Consider the following 18,162-nt stretch of genomic DNA (forward strand, 5'->3'; position numbering starts at 1 on the left):
TATTTTTTGTTTTATGAACTAAACTATTTATTTATGGATCCATAATTGGATTCAACAGTATTTTGTATTGGACTCATCTTTAAAAGTACAGCGGCTGCTGCGTTCATCAAACCACCGAATAAAACCTGAACTTCTGAACTAGTCTCTTCATCTTTTAGTCTTCAAAATAAAAGTCTTCAGCGTTAAACAGAAACATTTATTAGCAGGTGACTGTGCCATCAGATTATTATTGACGCATTAATGCAGCAGCTAATTCCCTGTTTCATTTAGTGCAGCTAGAGATTTTATTTATTACGCTGATGATTCTCTCACTTCATCTGTTGAAATCTTTAAACATCAACAGTGACTTCCTGTGACGCTGTGTCTATTTCAAGAATCACCATCACTCTGTTTCCTTACGCCACTGCTTCTATTTATCAACCAGTCTCCATGGCAACAGGCTCGGTGTTGTTGACTGAGCATCTGTGACGGTTCATGTTTTAGTCAGTGTAACTTTATTGCTCAGCGTCTTATTTTTCTATGAATCACATCTGAAGATCTGTTTACGCAAACATGTCCAAAAGTATGTGGACAGCCGCAACAGCCTCCTCTTATCTGGTTCTAGTCGCAGAGGCTTTACTTCTGTCTGAGTCCTGCAGAGTCCACGTCTGTCACAGATCCACCACCATTCAAATGTCCTCCAATGACGATTTGATCCCACCTCCCCTCATTAATATCAGAACAAACTGCTGACAGGATTTATTGAACGTCCATGTTGAATCCTGGAGCTGCACAGTGATCAGGTTGAGACCTGAACTGTCCATCCTCCGAACGTACAGCAGTTTATCCACACGTCTAGAAAACTTCTCTTCTTCTACTCTCTGGCAGGTCGGTCAGTCCCTGCAGCTCCCGTAGACCCTGAGAATGAGGAAGAAGAAGAAGAAGAAGAACAGATCAGATTTCTCACATAAAACAAGACAGTGTGCAACTTATGTCTGCTTCAAATTTGATGATTCTTCAATAACTGGTCATTTATATGATCAATACCGAGCAAATAGTTAGCAAGGAGGCTCAGAGTTTCAAATGTAGTCTCAGGAAGTTAGGGAGCACTGCCACTGAGCAAGGCACCGGCTGCACAGCTGGAGGTGAACTCACATATATCATCTGTCCCCATGAAAATATTAAATAAAATATTATTAAAAAAGCTAATATTGTTAATGCTTGTTGTAATTCACTGAGACATGTCAGTTAAGTGAAATGAAGGTTAATCAATAAAGTTAGATGCAGTCTGAGTCATAATTGATAAAAATCCTCTAAAGAAAATCAGAAATGAGCGGTCACAGTGACTGTACCTCCAGCACCATGCGGATGTTGGCTTTTATTTTGGCGGAGTCTTTGGTGAGCTGGTCTGTGAAACTGAAACACATAATGTTAGCATCTTTAGCATCTAACATCCACAACACTGGACACAGCTAGCATTGAGCTAACACAAACTGTGACTTGATCTGTTTACATCTTTGACTTGTTACGTTGGTTTCTAACTCAACTGGTGATTTAAAAAAACAAGTCAACAGGAATGAAATGAAAAGATCTGCAAAAATAAAACCTCATGAAAACTAAAAAACGTTTCATGTGGTGTTTGAGGAGGTTTCAGACACATGACAGATGCTGAACTGACGCTGTGAGCTGATTCGTCTTCTTATCGATGAACCGCAGCGCCTCGTCGTGACTCATCTCCACAAAGAACCCGTAACCAATCGCCACAAAGATTCTGGACGAGTCCTCCCTGTCAGAGACGCACATGAAAGAAGTTTTATTCTTCTGAAAGTGAAAGACATCACATGTTTGATTCTTCATATTTACGTGTATCTGGTAAAAACATGAAGTGTTCATGTGACTGTCGTGGATAATGATTTACAGCAGCCAATAGCTCTGAAGGTGTGTGACGCCCCCCTGTGGTAGAGTCGACAGTAATGACGACCGTCTGCTCTCTGTTGTCGTGAACTTCTCGCCACCATCTTCACCTACGGCTGCGAATTTAACTGATGAATGGACATTAACAATCTAAGCTCACAAACTTTATGCAGACGGCTCAACATAGCTAACGATGCAAAGATGAGACGATGAGACGAGCTGGTGACGCAAACAGGATATCATCTGTAAACCAGCCTCTGAAGGTCACACCCCCTGAACTGAAACAGTAATGGATCACTGTGTTGTCTTGGTGACATCACAGTGATCGGTTCTGTGGTTTGTGACCGATCAGCTGTTGATCAGAGTGACTGATGAGGAGCTCACACTTCAGCGTGGACGTAGAAGTTACAGCCAAGATCAACGTCTGTCTTCAGCCGCTGAGAGCCCGCCTCCTGCAAGGACACACACGGTGACATCACGGTGAAATTACTCTGACTAAACAGCACGACAACAACACGCCTCTGACATGTGACGCTCACATATTACATGTAAACAACATTCAGTCTAAAGGTTAGAGCTGAAATAGTGGATTCTTCAATTAATCAAATTATCAGCAAAAGCAGTTTTTACATCAATGAATTCACTGATGAAGATAAACTTTAGAAATCATCAAGTGTGAACATTCATATCAATCAATAATCGATACTATCAGGACTTTACATTGATTTTTGTTTATTCCTGATTTATTTTCCTTCTGGTTTAAAACGTTAAGATAATTTTTACTGAATTTATCTGAAGAGACTTTTCTTCTTAATAAAAAATACAAATCTGTCGACAGAATCGGATCAATGATGATGGGATGTGTGTGTGTGTGTGTGTGTGTGTGTGTGTGTGTGTGTGTGTGTGTACCTGCAGAGTGTGTATTGTGTTCTTCAGCTGCAGATATTGACTGATCTTCTCATAAACCTCGTCTCTCTGCTCCAACACCTTCCTGCACAACAAACATTACACATTAATATATTTACAGAAGCATTATTGTGATTATACACACACACACACACACACACACACACACACACACACACACGAGTATCTGTGTTTGTTCGCTGACGTGAAAACTTTTAGTTTGCAGAATAAACAATGGATAAAAGATAAATTTACGTTTTAATTTTATATTAAAAAGATTATTTATTTCATATATGTACAAACCGATAAATCATTATTAGATGAATGAATCAGAAGTATAATCAGCCTCAATATATCATAATAATGATATAATTCTTTCTTACTGTAAATCTCTCTTCAGAACATCGTTAATGAAGTTTTCATACTGATGAACCTTCTGCTCCACGTTAGCATTAGCATTAGCATCAGCGGGCAGAGACATCGTCAGCGCCTCCTCTCTAAAACACTCCCGCTGTTGAAGACGCGTCCGGCGGCTGTGAACCTGTCGACCTCCGTCTGCTGTCCCCGGTAAAGTGTCCGACTCGGTACCGACACACGAGCCCCCGTTAACGTTTCGAAACAGATGTAAACACGCTGCACTGCACCGGAAGTAGTTCACGTGAGACCGCAGGAAGTACTTCCGGATTTCAGAGTAAAAGCAGTGAGCCTGTTGAAGCCAAAGAACAAGAATAAATAGAACTGACGCTTCATATGAAACTGAAAGTAACGGAATGAGTCTGTTCTACATGAGTCTGTTCTACATGTGTCTGTTCTATAAGTGACTGTTCTACATGAGTCTGTTCTATAAGTGACTGTTCTACATGTGTCTGTTCTACAGGAGTCTGTTCTACATGTGTCTGTTCTACATGAGTCTGTTCTATAAGTGACTGTTCTACATGAGTCTGTTCTATAAGTGACTGTTCTACATGTGTCTGTTCTACAGGAGTCTGTTCTACATGAGTCTGTTCTATAAGTGACTGTTCTACATGAGTCTGTTCTACATGAGTCTGTTCTACATGTGTCTGTTCTACATGAGTGTGTTCTACATGAGTGTGTTCTACATGTGTCTGTTCTACATGAGTCTGTTCTATAAGTGACTGTTCTACATGAGTCTGTTCTACATGTGTCTGTTCTATAAGTGACTGTTCTACATGTGTCTGTTCTACAGGAGTGTGTTCTACATGAGTGTGTTCTACATGTGTCTGTTCTACATGAGTCTGTTCTATAAGTGACTGTTCTACATGAGTCTGTTCTACATGTGTCTGTTCTATAAGTGACTGTTCTACATGAGTCTGTTCTATAAGTGACTGTTCTACATGAGTCTGTTCTACATGTGTCTGTTCTACATGTGTCTGTTCTATAAGTGACTGTTCTACATGTGTCTGTTCTACATGAGTCTGTTCTACATGTGTCTGTTCTACATGAGTCTCTTCTATAAGTGACTGTTCTACATGAGTCTGTTCTATAAGTGACTGTTCTACATGAGTGTGTTCTACATGAGTCTGTTCTATAAGTGACTGTTCTACATGAGTGTGTTCTATAAGTGACTGTTCTACATGAGTGTGTTCTACATGAGTCTGTTCTATAAGTGACTGTTCTATATGAGTGTGTTCTACATGAGTGTGTTCTACATGTATCTGTTCTATAAATGACTGTTCTACATGAGTGTGTTCTATAAGTGACTGTTCTACATGAGTGTGTTCTACATGAGTCTGTTCTATAAGTGACTGTTCTATATGAGTGTGTTCTACATGAGTCTGTTCTATAAGTGACTGTTCTACGTGAGTGTGTTCTACATGTGTCTGTTCTACATGTGTCTGTTCTACATGTGTCTGTTCTACATGAGTCTGTTCTACATGTGTCTGTTCTACATGAGTCTCTTCTATAAGTGACTGTTCTACATGAGTCTGTTCTACATGAGTCTGTTCTATAAGTGACTGTTCTATATGAGTGTGTTCTACATGAGTCTGTTCTATAAGTGACTGTTCTACGTGAGTGTGTTCTACATGTGTCTGTTCTACATGTGTCTGTTCTACATGTGTCTGTTCTACATGAGTCTGTTCTACATGTGTCTGTTCTACATGAGTCTCTTCTATAAGTGACTGTTCTACATGAGTCTGTTCTATAAGTGACTGTTCTATATGAGTGTGTTCTACATGAGTCTGTTCTACGTGAGTGTGTTCTACATGTGTCTGTTCTACATGTGTCTGTTCTACATGAGTCTGTTCTACATGTGTCTGTTCTACATGAGTCTCTTCTATAAGTGACTGTTCTACATGAGTCTGTTCTACATGTGTCTGTTCTACATGAGTCTGTTCTACATGAGTCTGTTCTACATGAGTGTGTTCTACATGTGTCTGTTCTACATGAGTCTGTTCTATAAGTGACTGTTCTACATGAGTCTCTTCTATAAGTGACTGTTCTACATGAGTCTGTTCTACATGAGTCTGTTCTATAAGTGACTGTTCTATATGAGTGTGTTCTACATGAGTCTGTTCTATAAGTGACTGTTCTACGTGAGTGTGTTCTACATGTGTCTGTTCTACATGTGTCTGTTCTACATGAGTCTGTTCTACATGAGTCTGTTCTATAAGTGACTGTTCTACGTGAGTGTGTTCTACATGTGTCTGTTCTACATGAGTGTGTTCTACATGAGTCTGTTCTATCTTCTCCGGTTCTGTAGCTGGTGCTGTGATGACGTCACTGTAAACAAGCATGGCGGACAGTTAGCATCGCTGTGGCTAACTTTAGCTTCTTCATCTCGGGTTTAAATCGTGCTGCGCGGGAGCGAGTGTGAGTTCTAATAAAGTTTTATTTAAAAAACGTCAACTTCCGGTTTTCTTCACGCTGCGGAAGTCGAGTTTGAAGCTTTAGCATCGTTAGCTTTAGCTTAGCCAGTCGGTTACCAAGGTAACGTTAGCTGGCTCCGTTATGTTTCCTCTTTAAAAGCAGATTTTGTCTTTGACTCGTTCGTTTTGTGTCGTTGTGGTTTGAGCCGATTCAAAGCTCAGGTTGGTTTAATGTGAATCGTCTGAATTAATGTTCAGTGAATGTTTGTGTCACGAGTCTGGAAGAGAAGAATAATTAAATTAACGTATTTGTGAACAGAGTTCACGTTCATCTGTTTTTCTGTTTCTGCTCATGAACAGGAAACGACAGCAGAGACTCACACAGACACACAAACACACACACAAACAACACTGAAGGACAACATGCTCTGAGGACTCCAGCAGAATCACACTAAAGGAACATCTCAGTGGATCTGGACCTGTGGAGCAGAGAGCAGGACATGGAGCAGTACATCATCCTGGGTCGGGTCGGAGAAGGAGCTCATGGCATCGTGTTCAAGGCCAAACACGTCGAGGTGACTTCATCCATTCGACACAAACATCACAGACGACAGATTCTGAAATATGAGAATGTTCTGCTTCATTCCAAAGATCCACCAAGTTTGGAAATCTGCTTTGTTAGTTTGAGAAAATAATCGATCTGCCGCCTTTGACTTTTCATTTGAACTGTGATCGAAAAGTTTTACTGAAAAAATCATCAGCAGGTTAGAAGATCACAAAATAACCTTTATTTAAAATCAAGTAGTTTAAACACGACGTCAGACACTGAGGAGGCGTTCAAGTGTTAAAATCCGTCTGTGACTGAAGTTTTAAAAAGTTAGTGATCGATGTGACCTTTGACCTCAGGACTTCCTCGTTAATGCTGCTCCGTCCTGACTAGTTTTTAAACACTGTGATGCAGTTGTGCTTTTAAAAGCTGAAACACGCAGACCAATCAAACCCCACCTCTGAGGTTCAGGAACACAGGAAGTGAAGCTGAGTCAGAGGTCGAGAGGTCAGAGGTCAGAGTCTGATCCACTGAACCTGCTCGTTCTATTACATTATAGAACAGGAAGTCAGTCAGTCAGTGTATTGAGCGTGTGTGTGTGTGTGTGTGTGTGTGTGTCAGACAGGAGAGACAGTGGCTCTGAAGAAAGTGGCTCTGAGGAGGCTGGAGGACGGCATCCCTAACCAGGCTCTGAGGGAGATCAGGGCTCTGCAGGAGATTGAGGACAACCAGCATGTGAGTACCAGAGGAGGGTCAGGTCAGAGGTCAGAGGTCAACTGTACATGACTCTTCGTCCTCCTCCTCTTCATCAGGTGGTGAAGCTGAAGGACGTCTTCCCTCACGGTACCGGCTTCGTCCTGGTGTTTGACTTCATGCTCTCTGACCTGTCTGAGGTCATCAAGAACTCCCAGAGGCCTCTGACCCCGGCGCAGGTCAAAGGTTACATGATGATGCTGCTGAAGGGCGTCGCCTTCCTGCATCACAACAACATCATGCACCGGGTGAGAACTGGGGTCTGCAGCTGCGTCTCACCCCTGTAGCCCTTCAGAATAAAAGCCCTGATTGTGTGTGTGTGTAGGACCTGAAGCCAGCGAACCTCCTCATCAGCTCCTCAGGGCACCTGAAGATCGCAGACTTCGGTCTCGCCCGACTCTTCAGTGAGGAGGGAGAAAGACTGTACAGCCACCAGGTGGCCACCAGGTAACACACTCATCTTCAAGTGAGGGCAGTGAGGGATGATGGGAGTTGTAGTCTTCATTGCAGGCAGCTTCTCCCCAACAAACTGTCACTGATTCAGTAACTTTGAATAAAGCTGCTTGTGTGTGTGTGTGTGTGTGTGTGTGTGTGTGTGTGTGTGTGTGTGTGTGTGTGTGTGTGTGTGTGTGTGTGTGTTCAGGTGGTACAGAGCTCCTGAGCTGCTGTACGGAGCCAGAAAGTACGACGAGGGAGTCGATCTTTGGTGAGAAAACTTTGATGAGTTCTCATCGTAATACTCAAAAACATGTTATACATGAGTGAAAAGCTTCTGTCAGACAGAACACGTGTTTAAAGAACTCTGTGTATAAAGTCCAGAGGAGACGATGTGAGAACACAGCAGAGGATCTTCAGCTGGATTCAGCGGGAGCCTGACACAAGTCACTGTGAATGTGTTCAACTATGTTTCAGGGCGGTCGGTTGTATTTTCGGGGAGCTACTGAACTCGTCTCCTCTGTTTCCTGGAGAGAACGACATCGAACAGCTGTGCTGCGTCCTCAGAGTGCTGGGAACGCCAACGCAGGACAGCTGGCCCGTAAGACATGTCCTGCCCCTTTTGTCTTTGTTAAAAAGTGAAATGCCATTTTATAAAATACAGTGTTAGTGACCAATAAGAAAGAATCACGGAGCGTTGGCGTTCCTGCTCTTTGTGTCTCTACAGGAAATCGTTGAGTTACCAGATTATAATAAAATCACCTTCAAGGAGAATCCAGCGATCCCATTGGAGGAGATTGTCCCTGACACGTCCCCTCAGGCCATCGACCTGCTCTACAAGTTCCTGGTGTATCCGTCCAAACAGCGCTGCTCGGCCAGACAGGTAGGAAACAGAGAGAGGGCGTTCAGGTGTGTGAGACGCAGCCGGTGGAGTTCCTCAGGGTTCCACCAGAGGTCCCCTTTACTTTCTGTTTTGGTGAATTTGTTGACAATAGATTACAGAAACAAAATACACCTGTTGAGTTCATGGTTCCTGGTCCCTCAGTGGTCTGATGTTGACATTAATGAAGGTCCACTGTTGAACTGCATCATGGGAAATGTAAGAACTTTACTAGAAACTAGAAGTCAGGATCTTTCCACCTCTGCTTCTCAGTTCTTAAAGATGAAGGACAAATAACAAATAAAACAGATCATTGATTTCACAGCAGATCAAATAATTGACCAATTCAGCTCCGACTGCAGAGAGAGATGTTTGTTAGAGCAACAAACATTTCAACATTTGTCCACTAGAGGGCAGATTAGCGCTCATTCACCCCTGTGAACTGAAAATACTGGAATCAATCCCGACACTTGGATCTTTGTTGATTAATCGATCTGTGTATTGATCTCGCTCTCATCCTCTCTGCAGGCCCTCCTCCATCCATACTTCTTCTCCTCCCCACTTCCTGCTCACCACTCAGAGCTGCCCATCCCTCAGAGGGGGGGCCGACCCCCCCGGCAGCGCCTGCAGGCCCCGCCTACTGACTTCTCAGTGGACTTGCCCCTGCAGAACAGCGTGGTAGACCCTGCACTGCTGCAGGGACACGCCTCCTGCCTCTGAACTAACAAACATGGTTATTTATTGTTGTCAGTTTCAAAGATGTCGTCTTTATTTTCAACTGTAAATAAAGTTTGCGATTCAATAGATGTAACATAGGACATGTCTTCCTGTTTGTCTGTAATATTTTAATGTTTCTGCCTCAATGTGAGAAGAAGCTTCAGATCAAATATGTTGTTGATGGCACCTGATGGAATTCTACAAATAAAACTGAGGTTTGATTCTGACGTTTGTGAATCGTTCAAACTGAATGAACGTAGACTCAGTGTCTGTGCTGACCAGCAGAGGGCGACTCCACTGGTAGTTTCTATAGAACAGTAAAATAGAATCAACTTAAATCAGTTCACGTCGTTCCACTTGTTGAATTCTGAGGAGGAACCAGAGTCTGTCTCCTCCCACACTTCCTCCCTCTCCCTCTCCCCCTCCTCATTCTCTTATCCGACCAACAGTGACTCTGAGCTGCTCCTCATCCTCTGTCACCATCATCATCATCGTCATCATCAGGTTTGTTAAATGTTTTTCTGATTTAAAAACAGGTTTTTGTTTCATGTAGAAATCTTGTGAGTTGAACACAGTTCAGATGGGTGGGTACAGATGGGGGGGGGCAGTGGCTCAGGCCATAGGGACTTGGCTCAGGAACCAGAATGTGGCCGGCTCAAGTCCAGCATGGACGGAAGTTGGATAGGTGCCAGTTCACCTCCTGGGCACTGCCGAGGTGCCCTTGAGCACGGCACCGAACCCCCCAATTGCTCCCCGGGCGCCTTCATGGCTGCCCACTGTTCCGTGTGGTCACTGTGTTCCGTGTGTTCCGTGTGTGCTCTGTTAAACACAGAGGTCAAATTTCCACATGTTTACATGTTGTGTGTGTGTTGCCCACAAAGAGGAATGTTAATAATGTATGAACCTACAGACTGTGTATAGACCATCAGTGACTGTATACAAAGTACTAAATCATCTGTTTGGTCGTTGCAGGTTAGCCCCCCCCCCCCTCATACATCCTCTTCCTATCACCAGTCATGACCCAGGATGCCAGTCCCTGTCTCTGGTTGGACGTCTCAGGCTGTCAATCACTGACCTCTGTTTATATCCCGCCCCCACTTTTCCCATCCTCATACGGTCACTCTGCTCTGACCACGCCCACCACCTACCTCTCCTCCTCAACACCTGGATGGAGCAGTAACTCCTCCCCCTCTGCTGATTGGGTGTCACCTGTCAGTCTGTCATGGCCGCAGCCAGGTGAGAGATCCACCTGAGCGCCACCTGTCTGCTGTGTCGGAGGATGACTCATGTTTGTGTGTGTGTGTGTGTGTGTGTTTGTGTGTGTGTGTGTGTGTGTGTTTAGAACAGCGTGAGTGTGTGAGTTGTGAGATCAACAGTGCCCCCCTGTGGAGAAGAGACGCTGCTGGTAATTACCTGTGTAACACCTGCAGCATCCAACAGGAAGTCAGCAACAGACCCCTGCTGAGACCAAAGAGAAGAAGTGTACAACACACACACACACACACACTGTGCTAAGCTAGGCTAACGGTGGTTGTGATGTCAGATGTTTTAATGTTTCGGTGTTTTCAGGTGGTGACTCAGCGAAGAGGAAGTCAGTGTGTGAACTGTGACACAGAAACTACGACACTGTGGAGGAGAAACCCTGCAGGACAAACAGTGTGTAACGCCTGTGGACTGTACTACAAACTGCACCAGGTACTACACACTGTACTACAATTGCACTCCAGAGTACATTAGCTCCTTTAGACTGTACTGCAGAGTACACGCAGTACTTCAGACTGTACTGCAGAGTACACGCAGTACTTCAGACTGACTCTTCCTGTGTGTTTCAGGTCAACAGGCCTCTGACGATGAAGAAAGACAGAATCCAAACCAGGAATCGCAAAGTGACCAATAAGAACAAGAGGGGCAGGAGAGGCGGCCAATCAGAGCCTGAGTTGTCCAGGCTGGTCCCTCCTCCTGCGGAGGCCTCGTGTCAATCACCCTTCACACAGCTGCTGAACCTGAGTTAATGTTTTAATAAAGTTTCTTCATCTCAGAGAAGTTAAGTGTTTTGTTTTTTCTTTAAATGTCAGATGAGATTTTTTTCCAGGATTATTTAACCTGAAGGAACCCCCCCCCCCCCCCCCCCCCCACCCTCTGTGGCTAAAACAAATATTACAACACAAACATCCACAGAAAAGAATCTCAGTTTTTTACAGATATGAATAAAATGTTTCTCATGAAAAACTTCTATCTTTTATCACAAGTAAAATAAAAATGTGTCTTCTGTCTGTCCCTCTCACGTGGCTCTCTGAGGTCTCTGCATTGTTTCATGTCTCTGTTGCTGAGGGGGAAGAACGGAGGAGGTGGCACCTTGTTGAGCTCCATGAGACATTAAATGAAATGAACTACATGAGATGGATGGAGTGAACTTAACTGTGGTTTCATTAGGTAACTGTTGGGCCTCTGCAGAGCTAGAAACTGACTGACAGTGACAGAGCAGCATCAACAGCCTCAGTCTGGAATCACCATGAAAGCACCCCCCCGCCTCAGTGCCCTGCAGGCGCCTGCTGGAGGCCGATGTTGTGCAACGCAGGAGGTCTTTGGTTTTCCGGACCCAGAGAAAAATGACAAGAGAGGAAAAGGGAGATGAAGAGGAGACGGTTAGTGGCCAGAGACTGTCTACCTCTCTCTACCACCCTCTCTCTCTGTTATGGATGAGATTAACAACCACACATGTACTGTACATACACACAGGGCATCCGTTCAGTCGTTAGAGCTGACCACACACACACACACACACACACACACACACACACACACACACACACACACACACAGAGTAAACGGTTGGTAATTGCAAAAACTTTCAACTGAAGCTCTCTCTCTGGTCGACACCACAAACAGTGATGCACCAAGACGGAGATATCGGGCCCCTGAACACAGGACGGCTCTAAACGGTCGTCACCACAACCACAAAGGAACAAGAACCACCCAGACACTGAAAAAGACGCAGGTCACGCGGTTACGTCCCTCTGTGAAAGATTTACCAAAAATATCAACCGTCACCTCCAACAGAGGCCGACCCTGACCTCTCGGGCCCCTGACCTCTCGGGCCCCTGACCTCTCGGCCTGTGGACACTCAGTGCTCCGGGTCTTCTGAGCAGTGTAACTGTAAAGTCCTGAGGGGGGGTCTACAGGGGAAAGGTCTCATCCTCATCATCATCACCACGGTTGTCATGGTGACATCTCCAGCTCACACCTTCAGTCACATGATCAGACCTGTTGTGTTTACATGAGTAACATCACGTGATGAACATGAACCAGGTGAGTGTGTAAAAATACTCACATCAGCTTTTACAGATCATAGGTGAAGACGCCCCCTGCTGACTGATTGTTGTCACTACAGTCTGATGTGTGTATCCACTCAGTGATAAAAACCAAACACGTTTGTTCCTGTTGCTCGTCTCAATAAAGTTCTTATACTTTCTGTGAACTTAATACATTTATTTTCTGTAAGCATCTCATTATCTAATGTTTGTGGCAAAAACCTAATAAAGTTATTTTATCTACTGTAAAAAGTCAATAAAAGTAAAAGTTTCTTTATTCCAGGACAGGAAACTGTCTCTCGCCCTCCTGTGTAACATTCTCACCTCTGACATGGTACAACTGTGGACATGATCTGTGGACATGAACTGTGGACATGAACTGTGGACATGAACTGTGGACATGATCTGTGGACATGAACTGTGGACATGAACTGTGGACATGATCTGTGGACATGAACTTTGGACATGATCCGTGGACATGAACTGTGGACATGAACTGTGGACATGAACTTTGGACATGATCCGTGGACATGATCTGTGTCCTTCACTGTTGCCTCAGCTATTTGAGACTTGGCGTCTGATACAGGCAGTGCAGCAGACACCATGTCCACGAGGCTTTGAATGTCCTCATCAGTTGTACTCACAGTTACCTGGAGAGAGCGTCGGCTCGTGCCAGGTGCTTCCCTGGAGTCTGCATCTTAAAGCGTCAACCTCACAAACTCACAGTCATTGTGTGAGCAGCCATCCCCATCACGTGTCCCACACCTGTCTTGTCCATGGGCCTTGGCATGTCCTGGATTGCCTTTATTTTTTCTTGTGCTGGCTGGACACCTCGTGGACACCTCGTGGACACCAGCTTATCTCGTGGAACCACGTTATGTTCGTGTTTGAAGGATGACGCTTAGTTTAAGTCCCAACATAACTTTTATTCCATCATGTCTTCTTACTCTAATGTTTTCTGCGTCTGTTATTACTCCTATTTAACAACTGTTGCCATCTGGTGGATAAACATGCAATAGCATCTGATCGCAGCAGCTTCTTTCTCTGTAAAATGAAATGACATTATTGAATCTTTTTTTAAGAGTTAATAAATCCATTTGGTTTAAAAAATAATAATAAACGTATTTTACTTTCTGTATAAATATAACAACGTTTTTATTTTCTGTAAAAAGTAAATTAAGTGATTATATATAATGTTATTACGTATTGTTATTAAAACCTCATTTATACTTTGAATAAGTTCAAACATCTGACTGAACTAAATGAAATCTGTTTTTCCTCTCGTCTTTATATGTTCATGTGTTTCAGATTTTTTGACAGATGAAGACACAGGTGAGGACAGACAGGTGAATAAAGCCAGACAGGTGAAGACAGACAGACAGACAGGTGAAGGCAGATACATGAAGGCAGACAGGTGAGGACATGTGTGTGTGTGTGTGTGTGTGTGTGTGTGTGTGTGATGAATAAAAAGACGCGTTGATCAAAAATATTTAGAAAATGAACATTTTACATAACGACACAACCAGAGTCACATGACTCCAGTTACCATGGGAACAGGTCCATGCATCAATGTTATGAAGGGTCACAGTGAACAGGAAGTGAACAACTTCGTATTAAAAGTGAAAAACTTCAGATGAATCTAAACATGAAACTTCTCAGACATCGATCATTTAACGCTTAAACATGAAAATGAGACAAAATAAATCTGATCAAACGAGATTTTATGTTTTTTTTCAGAATCAGAATAAAAATCAATTTTCATCATGTTTTTATGAATAAAATGTTTGGATCCTTCAAATGTGTCCTGCAGGCGGATCCTTCTCAGGCCCACATATCCCAGGATTCATTGCACTTCAGTGAGATAATGGCAAGTGCGTGTGGCAAAACCAAAAAGTCAGATGTTAACACTTCTGAATGTAAGAATCAAGCTTCAGCTGACGGGTCACGTGTTAAAAACAAGGGACATTCAAACGTTCTCGATCCAAACAAAAACAAAATCCTTTTCACCGGAACTGTCTCAAGTTAAAAACAAACCGACACAGAACTTTGACGAGAATCAGTTCAGGACAAATCTGATGAACAGAGATTAGACGCGTCCACAGGATGTGACGGTTACTTCAGATGTGTCTCATACAAAACGCTAAAACTAATTTATTCATTTATTGATAATTATTGATTCAACTGCTGAAGATGAACAGATTCATCAGCTGCAGCACAAAGAGATTTAAAACTGACAGATGATGACGGTAACAAAAACAGTGAGGGGGGGGGGGGGGGTCACTTTACATGATGAAGGCCGAAAAAACAAAATGAGGCACTTGTTATGATCCAGAGCTGCAGGTCGTCGGCCATGTTGATGATGTCGTCCTCCACCGTGGCTGTTGCTAGAGAAACAGGTCACCCATCCTGATGACCGTGTTGCCATGGCGATGTTATGTTTATTAAAAGCCAACAGGACCGCAGCTGGACCTGACATCTGTCTGTGTGTGTGTGTGTGTGTGTGTGTGTGTGTGTGTATGGCTCTGTTACATCATTACAATAAAGTTTTTTCTAGTTTACAAGCAAGCAGGCAAATCAGACCGACTCTGTTCTATTTCATCTCTAATAACAATAATAATAATAATAATATTGAGTCTTTACATGTTGAACTTTATAAAAATAAAAAAATCATTCCAGTGATTTTCACATGCTCAGATCAGAATCAGCTGTTCGGTCTCCAAGACAACGAGACCCACAGGTTCAGGTGTTTGCATACGATTTAAAAGTTGGGGGGCGTGGTCAGTCTTGTGAGGCGGTGACGTGTCGAGGTTCTCGGCTCGACGCGATGATGACGATGTTCGGATCTTTGAGGCGATTGGTCGATGATAAAACCAGCGCGGCTACGTTTCTTCAGGTCAGAGCGGCGAGCAGCAGCTGGTCTGTGATGTCATCACTTCAAACTGATTCAACATCAAACGTCTCCAGATTTTCACCAACGTTGAATCTTTGTCTCTCACGTGTTTTTACCTGAAGAGTCTGAAAAAGTCAAAATCTATCAAACTTATTTCATTTTGAGTTTTATTCATTAATCAGATTAGATTTTGTATCTGAACGTCTCTTGACCTCATCAGAGACTCATTATTTTTGTCCCTGTCGGGATCCCGTAGAAACGATGACTCTGTTACCGTGGCGATCTACATCAGTTACCATGGTGATCTACCAGCTTCATGATGCCGAAAGTCCGAGTGAATCCCAAAGAGAGCTGATAACAGGTCTCAGGACGCCCTGAGGGATGATGGGTAAAGTAAAACTGGCGGCTCTGTGTCCCGCCGTCATGTCACTGGCCAATCGGACGCCTCAAAGCCCACGAGCCAATCGGCAAAAATGTCCTGGTCTCATCTTCCAATCAGAATCAGAGTTGTCTGTTATCATCCAATAAGACGCAGGAAGTGGTTTTCTCTCAGCATGCCAATCAAAGAAAGCCCTTTTAAGTAGCCGATACAAAAAACCAACAATGCAAGAAGAGCTCGTCTTCACCGCCGGCCAATCAGAGAGAGAGCCCGTCCGCTAGTCCCCGCCTCCGGAGCCGGCTGCCAGTCAGAACCTGTGTCAGTTTTTTTGGGCTGGGCTTCAGCCAGGGGCCCGGGGCGTTCCCCTGTTGCCACGACAACTCGTCTCCCCTCCAAAAAGAATGCTCCTCCAATCCTGCCGTGGCAATGCTGGCTGCTGATTGGCTGACCTCTGAGAAGCTGCCTGCTGATTCGCTGTCAGACTGACGCTGGCTCTCGTCGTCCATCGGCATGAGAAAGGAAAACGCCGCTCGTTGAGCTGCACCTGAGCTCCCAGAATGCTTTGCATGGCGGGTGATGCTGTCATCTTTCCCCTCCCTGTCCTCCTGCTCCTCCTCTCTCTCCCTCCTCTTCCTCTCCCTTGCTCCTCCTCCAGACCTCATAACATCCACCCCCTCCCAGGACTGAGCTCTGTCCCTGGGTAAACTCCTGCTCCTCCTCTCCTGCTCCCTCTGGTCGTCTCGCTTCTTCTGCCTGACAGTCTGACTTCTTCTCCTTCTCATCATCTCCTCCTCTTCCTCCCTCCTCCTCCTCATCTCTTCCTCCCTCCTTCTCTTCATCTCCTCCTCTTCCTCCCTCCTCCTCCTCCTCATCTCTTCCTCCCTCCTTCTCTTCATCTCCTCCTCTTCCTCCCTCTGTCTCCTCCTCTCCTCTTCCTCCCTCCTTCTCCTCATCTCCTCGTCGAACTCCCTCTTTCTCCTCCTCTCCTCCACTTCCTCCCTCTTTCTCCCTCTCTCCTCTCTCTCCCCCTCCTCCTCTTTCTTCTTCCTCTCCTCAACCTGTGCCTCCTCCTCCACCAGGTCCAGGTCCAGATCAGGAGGCCCTAACCCTCCTCCTCCTCCTCCTCCTCCTGTTCTTCGTTTGGTTTCTCCCTCTCTCCTCTTCCTCCTTTTCTCTCCTCCTCCGTCTCCTCCTCCTGTAACACCTCCCCCCCCCCCTCTGCTGGCTGAGGGAGGCGGTTGTCATGGTTATCGTATCCACATCCAGCTCTACTGTGGGTGGTGAGGAGGAGGGGGGGGAGAGGGCTCCTTCATCAGGGCCTGACAAACAGGAAGAGACAGAAATTAACTGCAGTTCCTGTGACGTCCACCAGGAGGCGCTGTGAGAAAAGTTACAGAGTGCAGCTCAGCGTGGTGGTGGATTCAAGGACCCTCAGTAAATGTTTGTTCTGCTGATGGAAACATGTAAATGAATGAGGTTTGATTCCAGACATAAAGAACTACTGACACTAACCTGCTAGTTAACGTTGTTTACGTGTTTATAACAAATTAATTGGTAATAACTTGTAATCAATTAACATTTAACTATTCTTTTCATATAAAACCATTTAACACGTTTATCTTCGACACGATGATCATTTCACTACACAACGTAAAACTGTTGTATTTATACATAACGTGTAATTACCCAATACATGTTAACACCTAACATGTACTTTAACATAGTTTTTATTCATCAACATGTTCTTATACAACAATCTACATTTTAATATTTACTCATAAATGTATCGTAGAATATTAAAGTTATACGTAATGATAATGTTGACATGAGCTGTTGTTCAACATTTTTATAAACGAGGAAATGAGGAGTTCCATCAGGTAAAATCTGCTGATGAAAACATGAGCAAGATGAAGATGAAGATGAAGATGAAGATGAAGATGAAGGGATGAGAGTGAGAAGAAGTGAAAGTAAAGAGAACAGTCAGTTACCAACCGCGAGTGTTCAGTGCGTCCAATCACGTAGAAGCAGGGTTCACCCTGTTTAGAGTTCGTCATACAGAGAGAGAGACTGGACAGCTCCACTGAGGAGGAGGAGGCAGGGGAGGAGGAAGAGGAGGAAGATGAACAAGAGGAAGAGAAGGAGGAGAAAAGAAAAGGAGTAGGAGTAGGAGGAACACGGCAGGAGGACAGGAAGAAGGAAACGAGAAAGTAGAAACACGAAGTAAAGTCAGAGAGAAGAGTCTCCACAAAATAAACAATCGTGGATAAACACAACCTCGTGATTCCTCTGACGTCACACGAACGTCTCACCATAGTCAGGAACGTATCCGTTTCCTTTCTTGAGCACGAGGTGGATTCGATGTCCTCCTCGTCTGATCTGCTCCACGGCCTGACTGTGAGTCATCCCTGACGTGCTGTCGCCGTTTATCTCCACCAGCTGATCCGACATCTGACGAACATGATATACACTGATCGTCTTTATACACTGAAGGTCTATATACACACTCACTATCTTTATATACAGTGATCGTCTATATACACAGTCACTATCTTTATACACAGTCACTGTCTTTATACACAGTCAGTGATCGTCTATATACACAGTCACTGTCTTTATACACAGT

At 44.2% G+C, this 18,162-nt stretch overlaps 3 protein-coding genes and 1 pseudogene across 4 annotated transcripts; 2 read left to right on the forward strand and 2 right to left on the reverse strand.

Moving 5' to 3' along the window:
* Positions 1–182: 182 nt before the first annotated feature.
* uxt (ubiquitously-expressed, prefoldin-like chaperone) lies at positions 183–3,479 on the reverse strand. The gene is made up of 6 exons (XM_069527531.1): positions 3,183–3,479; positions 2,803–2,884; positions 2,278–2,345; positions 1,658–1,765; positions 1,332–1,395; positions 183–897 (listed from the first exon to the last, which is right to left on the reverse strand). The coding sequence occupies exons 1-6, from the start codon at positions 3,278–3,280 to the stop codon at positions 835–837; spliced, it is 483 nt and encodes a 160-aa protein (XP_069383632.1). The 5' UTR covers positions 3,281–3,479; the 3' UTR covers positions 183–834.
* A 2,018-nt stretch (positions 3,480–5,497) lies between these two features.
* cdk20 (cyclin dependent kinase 20) lies at positions 5,498–9,186 on the forward strand. 2 transcript variants are annotated; one of them, XM_020112562.2, is made up of 9 exons: positions 5,498–5,631; positions 5,988–6,202; positions 6,796–6,909; positions 6,987–7,175; positions 7,253–7,374; positions 7,571–7,633; positions 7,840–7,963; positions 8,090–8,245; positions 8,771–9,186. In XM_020112562.2, the coding sequence occupies exons 2-9, from the start codon at positions 6,128–6,130 to the stop codon at positions 8,960–8,962; spliced, it is 1,035 nt and encodes a 344-aa protein (XP_019968121.1). In that variant the 5' UTR covers positions 5,498–5,631; positions 5,988–6,127; the 3' UTR covers positions 8,963–9,186. The 2 variants fall into 2 exon arrangements, with proteins under 2 accessions (XP_019968121.1, XP_069383633.1); XM_069527532.1 differs by having other exon boundaries at positions 5,526–5,849.
* Positions 9,187–9,904: 718 nt separating this feature from the next.
* gata1b (GATA binding protein 1b) lies at positions 9,905–11,002 on the forward strand. The gene is made up of 4 exons (XM_069527533.1): positions 9,905–10,195; positions 10,302–10,441; positions 10,529–10,654; positions 10,792–11,002. Exons 1-4 carry the CDS (start codon positions 9,976–9,978, stop codon positions 10,969–10,971), a joined length of 666 nt encoding a protein of 221 aa, XP_069383634.1. The 5' UTR covers positions 9,905–9,975; the 3' UTR covers positions 10,972–11,002.
* A 2,755-nt stretch (positions 11,003–13,757) lies between these two features.
* Positions 13,758–18,162, reverse strand: part of LOC109647577 (membrane-associated guanylate kinase, WW and PDZ domain-containing protein 3-like) — a 16,990-nt pseudogene continuing 12,585 nt past the window's right edge.

This window comes from Paralichthys olivaceus, chromosome 6 (genome assembly GCF_024713975.1).
Source record: "Paralichthys olivaceus isolate ysfri-2021 chromosome 6, ASM2471397v2, whole genome shotgun sequence".
NCBI lineage: Eukaryota > Metazoa > Chordata > Actinopteri > Pleuronectiformes > Paralichthyidae > Paralichthys > Paralichthys olivaceus.

Bases quoted from the DNA above. Each gene is read 5' to 3' on its own strand.
- uxt (XM_069527531.1), bottom strand. From the start codon at position 3,280: ATGTCTCTGCCCGCTGATGCTAATGCTAATGCTAACGTGGAGCAGAAG. The intron at 2,346-2,802 runs GTACACACACAC...GTGTCCTTGCAG, and splicing joins ACACAATACACACTCTGCAG to GAGGCGGGCTCTCAGCGGCT. The intron at 1,766-2,277 runs GTGAGCTCCTCA...CGTCTCTGACAG, and splicing joins TTCTACGTCCACGCTGAAGT to GGAGGACTCGTCCAGAATCT.
- cdk20 (XM_020112562.2), top strand. From the start codon at position 6,128: ATGGAGCAGTACATCATCCTGGGTCGGGTCGGAGAAGGAGCTCATGGC. The intron at 7,375-7,570 runs GTAACACACTCA...GTGTGTGTTCAG, and splicing joins AGCCACCAGGTGGCCACCAG to GTGGTACAGAGCTCCTGAGC. The intron at 7,964-8,089 runs GTAAGACATGTC...GTGTCTCTACAG, and splicing joins CAACGCAGGACAGCTGGCCC to GAAATCGTTGAGTTACCAGA.
- gata1b (XM_069527533.1), top strand. From the start codon at position 9,976: ATGACCCAGGATGCCAGTCCCTGTCTCTGGTTGGACGTCTCAGGCTGT. The intron at 10,442-10,528 runs GTACAACACACA...CGGTGTTTTCAG, and splicing joins TGAGACCAAAGAGAAGAAGT to GTGGTGACTCAGCGAAGAGG. The intron at 10,655-10,791 runs GTACTACACACT...TGTGTGTTTCAG, and splicing joins TGTACTACAAACTGCACCAG to GTCAACAGGCCTCTGACGAT.